A 12,321-nucleotide genomic window follows, 5' to 3' on the forward strand; every position below is an offset into this window, starting at 1 on the left:
CTACTACTTTTGTTATAATAAATAATAAAACAAAAAATGCAATGGCAAAAGGTAAACTAGACCCTGCTTAGGTATTTTCAAAATCAACCTCAAAAGTAAACGTTGCATTAAAGCAGATAGTGAGGCATGGGAGTATCAGAATTCCCTGCAAGACTTTTTCACATAGAAAAAACAGCTGGGAATCACTGCACTAGTGATAGCTCTTTATATCCTGTGTTGGTATCAGAACTTGTCATATTGGCTATTTCCCAAAGGAGTTTAGAATATGCTTCCTTAAATAAGTGTATTGTGTGGTGTAAGTGTAAAGAATAGTGAAGTCATGACCTGCATTCTAGTTATGGTTTAGCCCCTTACTAACAATGTAGGTTCATTTACCCCCCTGTATAACGAATCCCTTGAGAACATGCACTCTCTAGGCTCCTTCTAGCCAGTTCCATGACAACTTGATTATTATGTCTCTTCCACTAAATGCTTGTGACCCTATCACATCTCACTGCCACCTGATGCTACTGATATTTAAAAAATATTTGTATTTGAGTTCAGTTTTTAGAACAGTTTAATGTAGCCATTAAGTGTGTGACCAGAGCACATTATTTAACCTGTGTCCCAGTTTGTGCATCTATAAATTAAAGATAATGCTATATCCTCTAGATTTGTGAGGATTAGATATGCTCATCTCCATTGGTGCATACACTTCAAATTTATATATGCATTTAGTACAGTGTGACACAGTGTTCAATATTGTTAGCTGTGTCCATCCACATCATTATATCCCCCAGTACAGTGTCTGGTTGAGTCAATGAAATGAAAGGATCTTTTGCGGTCAGTGAACATTGGTAGTGTGTGGTCATTACCACATTCTCTAAAGAGCCTGGCGTTAGTGGTTTTATTCAACTTTAAATTTTACTTTATGAGGTAAAGCAGTTTTGAGTGCTAGAAGTAACAATTTTGATGAAACTAGGGGAGGAAAGAACACAATTGTCAGTAATCCTAGCTCTGTCCAGAGTGATTTCACAAGAAACCTACATTCCACGGTTTCTTAAGCCACCAAAACTTAGGTTGCCAAAGGTCTATTTAACCAGCTTTCAGGTTTGGGGTTTTCTCCTTGGCACACCCTATGGAGAATTAGCAAGGAAAAAATAAATGTGATCTTGAATGGCTAATCCTGAAACGTCTCCAAGGTCACCTTGAGATTCTGCAGTCAGGCTACTTAGTTTCAGTACAAGTTTCATAGATAAGATAGAAAGTGCACAGGCTTTGAAATCAATCAAACCTGGATCTGAGTCCGACTCTGTGACCTGGAGTGAGTTTCTCTAAGTTTCTCTAAGCCTTAGTATTGTCATTTGTAAAGTGGGGTATTAACTAGAGGTGAGAATTAAATGAAGAGTCGTTCATTCAACAAGTCCCTATAGGCCGGGCGCAGTGGCTCACGCCTGTAATCCTAGCACTCTGGGAGGCTGAAGTGGGAGGATTGCTTGAGCTCAGGAGTTTGAGACCAGCCTGGGCAAGAGTGAGACCGCATCTCTACTAAAAATAGAAAAACTAGCTGGGTGTCCTGGTGTGTGCCTATAGTCCCAGCTACTCGAGAGGCTGAAGCAGAAGGATTGCTTAAGCCCAGGAGTTTGAGGTTACAATGAGCTAGGATGACACCACTGCACTCTACCCAGGATGACAGAGCGAGACTGTGTCTCAAAAAAAGAAAGAAAAGAAAGATAAAGTCCCTACAACGTTCTAGGTTCTAGAGAAACAATAGTTAAGAAATCAGACTTGCTTCCTGCCCTCTTGTAACTTCCATTTCCAATGGATAAGACAGAAGAGGAAGGAGTAGCTATTATAAATGTGACGAATGCTATGAAAAAAATAACAAAGGACCTGTTTCAGAGAAAGTGATCAGAGAAAGCGTTTCTGAAGAGGTGATATTTAAGCCAAAGCCTGAAGGATGAGAAGGAGCCAGCCATGTGTGGAGTTGGGGGAGAAAGAACTATTCCAAGGAGAGGAAACAGTGTGTGCAAAGGACTAAGTGAGAGAGTTCAGGGTGCTCAAAGAACTGAGAGCTGGTTTAACAGCATTATGAGCAAAGGGAAGAATATCATCAGATGATGAATGGGAGCAAGATTATGCAGGACTTTGTAAATCCTAAGAACTTTGGTTTTTCTTTCCTTGCAAAGGAGGGGCAGGATCACTCTGCTCCCACGTGGCAAGTGGGCTGGTAGGGGCAGATAAACCCAAGCACACCTGTTAGGGGGCTACTGCAGTAGTTCCAGTTAGAAATTGTGGAACTGGAGAAAAGTGGGTCATTTCCAGAAGTTTAGAGACAGAATTTTAAATTTTTTAGAGATGAGGTATCACTCTGATGTCCCGGCTGGAGTGCAGTGGTGCAATCATAGCTCACTGCAACCTCGAACTCCTGGATTCAAGTGATCCTGCCTCAGCCTCCTGAGTAGCTGGGACTGCAGGCACATGTCACTATGCCCGACGAATTTTTTTAAAATTTTGTTACAGAGACAAGGTCTTGCTATTGCCCAGGCTGGTCCAGAACTCCTAGGTTCAAGCAATCCTCTTGCCTTGGTTTCCCAAAGTGTGGGGATTACAGGTGAGAGCCACCGTGCCTAGTCTAGAGACAGAATTGACAAAACCTGCTGCTGGATAAATGTGTGGGGTGAGAGAATAGGGTTTGCTGCTGTCTGCTTTGAACAAATGGGTGCGAGGGGAGATGGAGAGGAACAGGCTTGGGGGGAGGTGCTGGGAGGTGCTAGGAGGGGAACAGACATGCTATTCTGGATATACAAGGTTTGAGGTGCCTGTGAGATGCACAAGAGAAGATATCATATAGGCAGACGGGCTCAAAGGAGAAATTTTGGTAGGAACTATAAATCTGGGTGTTGTCTGCATTTAAATAAGATTTAAATGTGACCAGTGCAAGCTAGGAGGAATCCCCTGAACAATCAAAATTCCCACATTAAGGATGGAGACCACATACAATCAAACTTAGTAAGTATAAAAGCTTTATATCTACAGGTGATATCAGCAACAGTATTATAAAATTTTTAAAAACCCAGAGCCAAGGGAAAAAGGCTTCAAAAAAAGCAACTTTGTTGGCAGAAACCTAAGATACTAAGGTAAGAAATGGGGGCAGGGACCAGTGCTTATGTATAGTCTTACAGTCAGGACAATGTCCCCGCCAAAATGAAGACATTTTTTCTATCTTTTTTTTTTTTTTTTTTGAGACAGAGTCTTACTCTGTCGCCTGGGCTAGAGTGCCGTGGCGTCAGCCTAGCTCACAGCAACCTCAAACTCCTGGGCTCAAGCGATCCTCCTGTCTCAGCCTCCCAGAGTGCCAGGATTACAGGCGTGAGCCACCGCGCCCAGCCTGGCCCCTTTATTAATACGGCCTTGCTGGCAGAGCTATAACCCATAACCACAATGCAATATAATAAGCAAACGCTGCAGCAGCATCACGAAGTGGGGCCAGCTTAGCAGCCTGCCCACCCACACAGGTTCCTGTGCCTGATGCAGCCACAGGTAACGAATGTCCTCAGCAGCAGGAAGATGGAAGTGCCCAGGCAGCACTCGTCTCAACTCACCTCGGCAGGCCTCAGGCGCCCTCTCTTCCTGAAGTTCTAAGGCCCATCTTAATTGTCCCAAAGAAATGCACTCCTCATTCAGCCAACCTGTCTCCACTACTGTGGAAAGCAGCAAAAGAAGAAATTCAAATAGGGACAAATGAAAATCTGGGGCAGAGAATGAGCACAGGTTTTTATCTTCATGGAGACACGTCAGGACAATGAAGTGGTGCAGGTGCGATGCATTCCAAGGGGCAATTCCATTTAGCAAGAAGCAAGATTATCAACCTATCTCACGTACTTAAGGAATTCTGTTAAATGAAATGGAGTGACTGTGGGCTGGGGGGAAGAAGGCCAAGAACATTAGTGTCTCGGGCAGCAGCAGCAGGAAGGCCAGGGCCATCTCCTTGGCTTCCCTGAAGTTGCTTCTGCAAAGAGTAAACAGTAACATTTGATTTTAAAAAACAATCATATTCAGATATATATTTTTCTTATGCATGTGCCAGTTATTCTCCATTTGCTCCCCCCGCAACCCCTACCTCGGATCCACTTCCCACCTTTCTCTGCACCCCGAGAGGCTGACCTCTGAGAACTCCAGCCCCTCGGCTTCAGATGGGGTTCAGCTAACGGGAGCCAGCGGCAGGTGGCAGAGAGGGGTGGACAGGGAAGACGGGGCATTTTGTCCCTCACTCCTCTGCTGCAGTGCCAACCAGTTCTGGGGGTGGCTGTGTCCCTCTGCGACACCCGCCAGGCAGCCCTTCCTGCGCTGCTCCCGCCACCTCGTCCTGACCCCTCAGGCCCGGGGGTGGAAACGGCCTCCTGTGGTGCTGGCCGACACTGCTGTCACGGCCACCTCAACATCCTTCCTGGTCCCCTGAACCCCACCCAGTCCCTTCTTTAGCTTCTCAGGAGTCCCGGAGGATGGGGTCTGTTTCGGGCCAGGGCCCTGACTGACACCCCCACGTGCCGTACGGCGCTGTCCTTTCAGTAAACACACAGCAGAGTCTGCCATTTTGATCAAGGGGGCTCTGACCGCACGGTGCATTCTCATGGGGTCCTCTCAGCCTTCAAATAAATGCCACAAAACCAGATAAGATAATTCAATATTTTATATCAGAAAAGATCAGCTTCCCAACATTCCATTGAAAGAGTGCACAGCATTTTCATGAACTATCCAGGGCTACATCAGTACAAAATAGTTTAAATTAGTAAAATAAAGCAATTTCAAAAGGAAAATCATTGATGACTTCAGGGTAAATGCCAACACCACTTGGGAACAGAGGACAAAAGGTAGCGACGTGGTTACTGCGCGAGGTGGGCACAAGCAGGCGGGTGTACTGTCATCGCTGTCCGCAGCAGCTGGCCCCGGCCTTCAGGGCACCACCCTCTCCAGGACACAAATGAGCAGCACAGAAATGTCACCTTGTTTATGCTAATGGCTCATCTATTGGGACGACACTTCCATCTGCTGTAGACTGCCCAGCGAGGCCCAGTCCCTAAACTATCTATCCAACCAGCACAACGCAGGGTGGAACAGTAGAGAGCGCTCCACGGGCAAGAGAGATGGGGACGAGGGAGAGCTGAGCAGACGGCTCACGTGGCAAAGGCAGAATGGAATTCTCTATTCATGGTCCAAGACACCTTTGGTTTGGCCCACGGTTTTCTTCTGTCCAGGAGGCTCTTTTTAACCTCCAAGTCACCCAGTGCCAATGGGAGGACCACAGCAGGACGGGGTGTGATGAACGGGAAGAGCACAGCATATGCGTATGTGGGGGTGTGTGTGTACGTGGGTGTGTGTATGTGGCTGTGTGTGGGGAGGGTGTGTGTATGTGGCTGTGTGTGGGTGGGTGTGTGTGTATGTGGCTGTGTGGGTGGGTGTGTGGGGTGTGTGTGTATGTGGGTGTGGGGGTATGTGTGGGTGTGTTTGTGTGTGGATGTGTGGGGGGTGTGGGGGTGTGTATGTGTGGGTGTGTGTGGGTATGTGGGTATGTATGTGTGTGTGGGTATGTGGGTGTGTATGTGTGTGGGTGTGTATTTGGGGGTGTATATGTGGGTGTGTGTGTATGTGGGTGTCTGGGGGGGTGAATGTGGGAGAGTGTGGGGGGGTGCATATGTGTGTGGGGGGGTGTGGGTGTGTATGTGGGGTGTGTGTATGTGGGTGTGTGGGGGTGTGTATGTGGGTGTGTGTATGTGTGTGGGTGTGTATTTGGGGGTGTATATGTGGGTGTGTGTATGTGGGTGTGTGGGGGGGTGAGTGTGGGGGGTGCATATGTGTGTGGGGGTGTATGTGGGTGTGTGTGTATGTGTGTGTATGTGGGGGGTGTGTATGTGGGTGTGTATGTGGGGGGGTGTGTATGTGGGGGGGTGTGCGCAGGAGGAGGAGGTAGGGCTGTCACCAGAGCTGGGACCCTGCCAGTACATGCCCTTTGCCTGCCTCTCCTGCCGGTCTGGAGAACATTTTTAAAACACCAGCAAATTAAAAAAAAATGTAACCTTCTTTGTGTAGACACCCTGGACACTTTTTCTTTTCCCTCCAAGATGGTTATAACTTCTGTGTAACCCTATTATTCCTTTAATAACAAAATTTCCCAGAAGGCTCACAAACAATGTTGGCAGTGCAGCCTTTTCGGCCCTGACACACCCCATGCGAAGGCACTCTGCACGGATTTCGTTTACTCTCCCTGGCAGTCAGGCTAAGATTCCCATCATGCGTATCCACCCACCCCGATGTACGCACCAGGTACTATGTGACCCACCTACTACTTGCTAATGATGCACCTTCCGAGAGACCCTTGCACCCTCACTGCATGTTCTGCCACGACGGGTGGCTTGGTGTCACGTACTCCCTGGCACCAACTGGCTCAGGCTAGGTTTAGAGTTCATCGTGTTTGGCTTCCTGGTCTTTGAGTTTAAATTCCTCAGCCGTGACCTTCCCGTCTCCATTCCGGTCTTGGTTGGTGTACATATTCTTCACGATCATTTCAGCATCAAAACCAGGAGCGAGTTTCCCTTTGCCAGATGCCACCTGGGCATGAATGTACTCTGAGAACTGGAAAGAAAGGGGACAGGACAGACCATGAGATACGGTACCTGAGAACGCCGGGCCTAGGTCAGAAACACAGCAGTCCGAGAGCCATGGGGCTGGAATTTGAGTCTGAGCTCCCAAAATAGCCAAGATCCTGGTAGCTACACAATTTACAACCTGGGTTTTTTTTCCTCCAGATGCAGGTGAAAAACTCCTGGACTAAATGACTCCAAGAGCCCTCCGGATCCAGGTGCCCAATACACAGCAGCCTTCAGCGCTATCCCTTCTCCCCACTTGGTTCCCCACCAAAGACTTACCCTCTGACCACACTGCTGCACACACGCATTCATTCACACAACAAAAACGTCCTGAATGTCTACCAGGTGCTGAGCACCGTTCTAGACCCTTGAAATACATGAATATACAAACGAAAAAATATCCTGCCCTTGTAATGCTTGCATTCGAATGGACAGACTGACAATTAGACACGAACATAATAAATAAGTAAATTACATATTAAGTTACAAACTGAAATGCTCTGGGAAAAAATGAAAAAGTAGAGCTCAGTCAGGAAAGAGGAACGGGTTGAAGTATGAAATTCGGTGGTCAGGATACAACCTCGGTGAGAAGGGGAGACCTGTGCAAAGGCCTGAAGAACATGAGGGAACAAGCCGAGCAGTTATCCGGGCAAGCGGCTCCTGCGCAGAGAAGACGGCACCGGCTGTTGCCAAGGCCAAGGTGGATGCCTGCCCTGCGCGGTCACAGAGCAGCAGGGGGCTGTGGCTGGCAGAGGGGGCAGGCAGGTGGTGGAGGGCCACTGAGACAGGGAACTCTGCAGGGCTGAGAAGGGGCTGTGACGGGCTTGTGTGTGAGAACGGCCACTCTGGTTGCCACGGTGACACGATCCAGGAAAGAGCCGCCAGGCACTGTGCTAAGATGCTATGGAGTGGAGGTGGCGAGAGGCGGAAGGTTCTGCACAGGCGCTCTAGAGTGAGAATGATGGACTGAAGGATCACCGTGGCCTACGACAGAAAGAGAGGAGCAGAGATCTCTGAGTGCTCTCGCCTGGGCCAGTGCGAGGACAGTGTCGCCACTGACTGCCATGGGCAAGGCTTTGCGTGAGGCAGGTTTGGGGTGGGGAGTGCGGATATCAGGGGTTCAATAAATGAAGACGTAAAGCGGGTACAGGAATGCGTGAGCGTGAAGTGGAGAGAGAAGACAGGACTGGAGATACAGATCTGGACGTCCTCGGGGGATGGACCAGATGACACCACCAAGGAAACGACATACAGGTAGGGAAGAGACCAAAGTCCAGCACTTAGCCCAGGGCACGACAGGAAGGGATCTCGGAGAAGAGGCCTGAGAAGGAGCCACCAGTGAGACAGAAGGACACCAGGAGAGGGTGTGCCCTGGAAGGGGGGAAGCAGCATCCTCGGGAGCCGGCCGTGTGGGGACGGGGGAGCGTGAGGACTGACCGCTGGGTTCAGCAGCACGGAAGGCCCTGGTCGCCTTGGCAAGAGCAGGTTCAGAGCGTAGAGGGACAAAGCCGGGCAGGAGTGGGTTTAAAAGAGAATGGAGGAGAGGAACTGGAGGCAGGGAGGACAGACAATTAATTCTTCTGAAGTTTTGCTGCAGACAGAACAAAGAAATAAAAGAAATGGGAAGACACATCAAGAAAAGGGAAAATAACAATATGTTTGCTATATGGGAATAACAGCTTCTAATGTGAAAGATCCAGAAGTCGGGAAATGCTGATTTCGTAGGAGAGAGGGGGAAGAAGGCTGGAGCCATGTGCCTGAGTAAGGGGAGCTGGATGTGGAATGGGCGGGGAGCTGGGGTTCCCCAGGGCTGGATGGGACAGACGAGGTTTTGCCCAGCTCCAGGAAGGGGCCTGTGGTCCTGGCTCAAACCACTGGGTGGCTGTGTGACCTTGGGCAAGTCACTTACCTTCTCTCTACACAGTTTCTTCTTCTAAAAAACAGAGATGATTACACAGCTGTTGTGAGGGCTGAACCGGAGAGTACATGTGCAAACACTTAGCACCTCACCGGCACGCGGCGAGCACCCAGGAACCGAGAACTAACTCGAATCTGTGTGCCCGCCACCTCCCAGCGGCTTGGTTTCTTCAGAGAACAAATGAGTTTCAATTACGAGGGTGTGTGTAAAAGCGCTTGGCACATGAGTGTGGTGGTCATCGTCACCATGAGAAACCCAGTGCCGCTGTCCTCACTCTGAAAGGCCTCACGTTCGGAACCGGCGCCCTGGCCCCACAAGATTCCCTGAGCACCGTCCCTCCCACTTTTCTGCAAAGGCCAGTTACCTCTTCGAGGAGGACCTCTCCGTTGCCATCCTTGTCAATTTCATCAAAGAGGTTGGGTGACACCTCGCCATTCCATATGAACATGTACCCCTCCGGCAGGCCAGCCACCAGCTCCAGCAGCTCGATGTCGAACACCAGCACGGCACTGCCAGGCACTTCTCCATCTGCCCGAGCGACAGGGGAGGGAGGCCGTGTGAGCCGCAGGCAGCACGGTCAAGCCCATCAACCATCGCCTGCCCTCCCACGCCTGACCCCTTTCTCTCCAAGGCAAGGAAGCATAGCAGAGGCTAGCTGCTTTTCCAACTGCAGGCAGGGACCCCTTAATGAGTCATGAAATCAGTTTAGAGGATGGTGACCAGCATTTTTTTAAAATTAAGGAATAGAATAAAATAGATCAGAATACATTGCACATAGAAAGGACAGGAATTGTTTCATGAAACTTGTTTCAATGAAAGTTTCAATTTTATACATAAAACTAAATGTAAGACTGGGTTTGATGACTCACACCGGTAATCATAACACTCTGGGAGGCCAAAGCAGGAGGATCACCTGAGCAACATCAAGACCTCATCTCTACAAAAAGTAGAAAAATTAGCCAGGTGTGGTGGTGCGTGCCTATAGTCCCAGCTACTCGGGAGGCTGAGGCAGGAGGATCGCCTGAGCCCAGGAGTTAGAGGCTGCAGTGAGCTGTGATGACACCACTGCATTCTAAGCAACAGAGCACGACTCTGTCTCCAAAGGAAAAAAAAAAACTAAATGTATACATGTATAAATTGTATGTTTATATACAATACAGATTGGGAGATAAAATGTGTTTCTTACTGTGTGTCTTGGTTAAAAAGTTTGAAAGCCACTTGTAGAGACTACAATGGTAGAACTTTTAAATAAATCTAACAGTGGAACTTTAAGAATCACAGTATGGGCCGGGCACGGTGGCTCACGCCTGTAACCCTAGCACTCTGGGAGGCTGAGGTGGGAGGATCACTCGAGGTCAGGAGTTCGAGACCAGCCTGAGCAAGAGTAAGACCCCCATCTCTACTAAAAATAGAAAGAAATTAGCTGGACAACTAAAAATAGAAAAAAAATTAGCCAGGCATGCTGTACGTGCCTGTAGTCCCAGCTACCTGGGAGGCTGAGGAAGGAGGATTACTTGAGCCCAGGAGTTTGAGGTTGCTGTGAGCTAGGCTGATGCCACAGCACTCTAGCCCCGGCAACAAAGTGAGACTGTTTCAAAAAAAGAAAAAAAAAAAAAAAAAAGATAAAAAAAAAAAGAATCACAGTATGCCCATAAATAATAATAATCCAAGAGATGACTATAAACATAAATTCAAGAACAGTATATATAGTATGGACCCAAAAGAAGTTATATGAGTATGGAATATATAAATGTCATATATATTATTCAGAAGTATCACATATTATCTAGATTATAATTTATATATATTATATAATTATTTATAATATATATCATAGGAAAAGTCTTAAAGAAGACACAACATAGTTTTTAAAGGGTTTCTTCTGGGATTGGTGAGAAAAACAGATGTACTTTTACAATTATTTAAAAAGTTGTGAAAAAACCAAAATCAGTCCAAAGTGCCTATTGTTTCTATAGGTTAGCCCTTTCCACCCAGGTATCAGCAGTGTAGGAACACTGAAAAGAAGGGGTTCCCGAACCCTCCACGTGGAGGACACGTTCTGGACAAAATCATGAGGTAAAACATAATCACCCTGAGGATTAGGTAAAGCCAGCATTTCCAGAACTTGGAAGTAATCTCTTCCAGAAGGAAACTGTCCTGGACAGCTTATAGGCTCGGAGAAATGAGAAGCAACAGCCTGCAGTATTCCACTTGTCCCAGGAAACAGTTCTAGAAGGACGTGCTCAGCCCAACCCCAGAGAAATCTGGAAAGCTCCCCCAGGGACAACTCCCACACAGGGGCCTGGAGATCCAAGGTTATTTCACTGAAACCTGTTTTTTCTCAAGAGGGTAAGGAGACATCAACATGCCTCACTGAATTCACAGGGGTCTTTAAGCAAAAATGCTAAATAGTTAAAAAAATAGAAAACAGACTCTTTGGGTTTTAAATGGAGGCAGCATACTGTGGTTCCAACTATGGCAGCCCAAAAGGCACAAAGTTCAGGTGGTGACTGTGCCCACACACCCTTGCATACTGTCGCTTACTCACCGACGCCGGCCTCCCCGTAGCCCAGGTGGGGTGGGATGATCACCGTCCGCTTCTCTCCAACGCACATCTCTCTGAGACCCATGTCCATTCCCAACACGACTTGTCCAGATCCCAAAACGATATTATAAGTTTTGCCTAAATTCCACCTGAGAATGAAACAGAAGAGCCCCGGGTTAGGGCATCAACCCGCCGGTACTAGAGCGTGTTCCCATGAGAACACATCGCTTCTAGGGTATTTCCACAGAAGACACATAAGCCCCTGGGGAATAACGAGGAAACACCAGACAGACAGAAATTGAGGCGCATTCTGCAAAATAACTGGCCTGACATCTTCAAATGTGTCAAGGTCATGCAAATCAAGAGAAGACTGAGGAACTGTTCCAGAGCGGAGGAGCATACTGCAATGGATCGTTTTGCGAAAGAGGACCACAGGGGAATATTTGGTAAAATTAAAGTGGAGTCTGAGGATTAAAAGGTAGTAACGTATCAATGTTAATTTTCTTTCTTTTTTTCTTTTTTTTTTTTTTTTGAGACAGAGTCTCACTCTGTTGCCCGGGCTAGAGTGAGTGCCATGGTGTCAGCCTAGCTCACAGCAACCTCAAACTCCTGGGCTTAAGCAATCCTCCTGCCTCAGCCTCCTGAGTAGCTGGGACTACAGGCATGCGCCACCATGCCCAGCTAATTTTTTCTATATATATTTTAGTTGGCCAATGTTAATTTTCTGATTTTAATAGATGTAATGAGTCACGTAGGAGAATGTTCGTGTTTGCAGAAAATGCACACTCAAGTATTTGGGGTGATGGATATGTCTCAGGCCCCGGGGACATCACTGTGGCAACCTACTCTCCAATGGCCCAAGGGGGAAAAACGTTATTTGTACTACTCTTGCAATTTTTCTTTAAGTTTTAGTTGATGTTCTAATCAGGCATTTTATGACAATTTTTTTGTTATATATAATGTAGTTAAGACCCTGGGTTTGGGATTCAGCAAGACCTGAGTTTGAAACCTGGTTCTGCCACTTAATTTGACCCTGGGAAATGCAATCTCTCAGTTATTTTATCTATAAAATGGAGATAATCTTGTAGCTATCTCACAGGGAAGTTCTAAATGGCAAGTAATACAATATGTCAGGCACAGTGGAGACCAAGTATAAAGGGCTCAATAAATGGATGGCCTTGAGGGTGCCAAGTGCTTGCGTGTGTAACAGTCTATGACTCTAATTAATGACC

The 12,321-nt window shown here is 47.4% G+C and overlaps 1 protein-coding gene across 2 annotated transcripts in view; it reads right to left on the reverse strand.

Annotated features, from left to right (window-relative positions):
• Nucleotides 1–4,692: 4,692 nt before the first annotated feature.
• The window catches only part of FKBP9 (FKBP prolyl isomerase 9), a 41,293-nt gene continuing 33,664 nt past the window's right edge, over nt 4,693–12,321 (reverse strand). For both annotated transcript variants that reach the window (XM_069462608.1, XM_069462609.1), the window contains exons 8-10: nt 11,093–11,238; nt 8,909–9,072; nt 4,693–6,612 (exon numbers count right to left, since the gene is read on the reverse strand). In XM_069462608.1, the coding sequence (XP_069318709.1) occupies nt 6,436–6,612; nt 8,909–9,072; nt 11,093–11,238 (487 nt within the window). In that variant the 3' untranslated portion in view covers nt 4,693–6,435. The remainder of the gene's footprint in view (nt 6,613–8,908; nt 9,073–11,092; nt 11,239–12,321) is intronic.

This window comes from Eulemur rufifrons, chromosome 29, assembly GCF_041146395.1.
Source record: "Eulemur rufifrons isolate Redbay chromosome 29, OSU_ERuf_1, whole genome shotgun sequence".
Taxonomy (NCBI): Eukaryota; Metazoa; Chordata; class Mammalia; order Primates; family Lemuridae; genus Eulemur; species Eulemur rufifrons.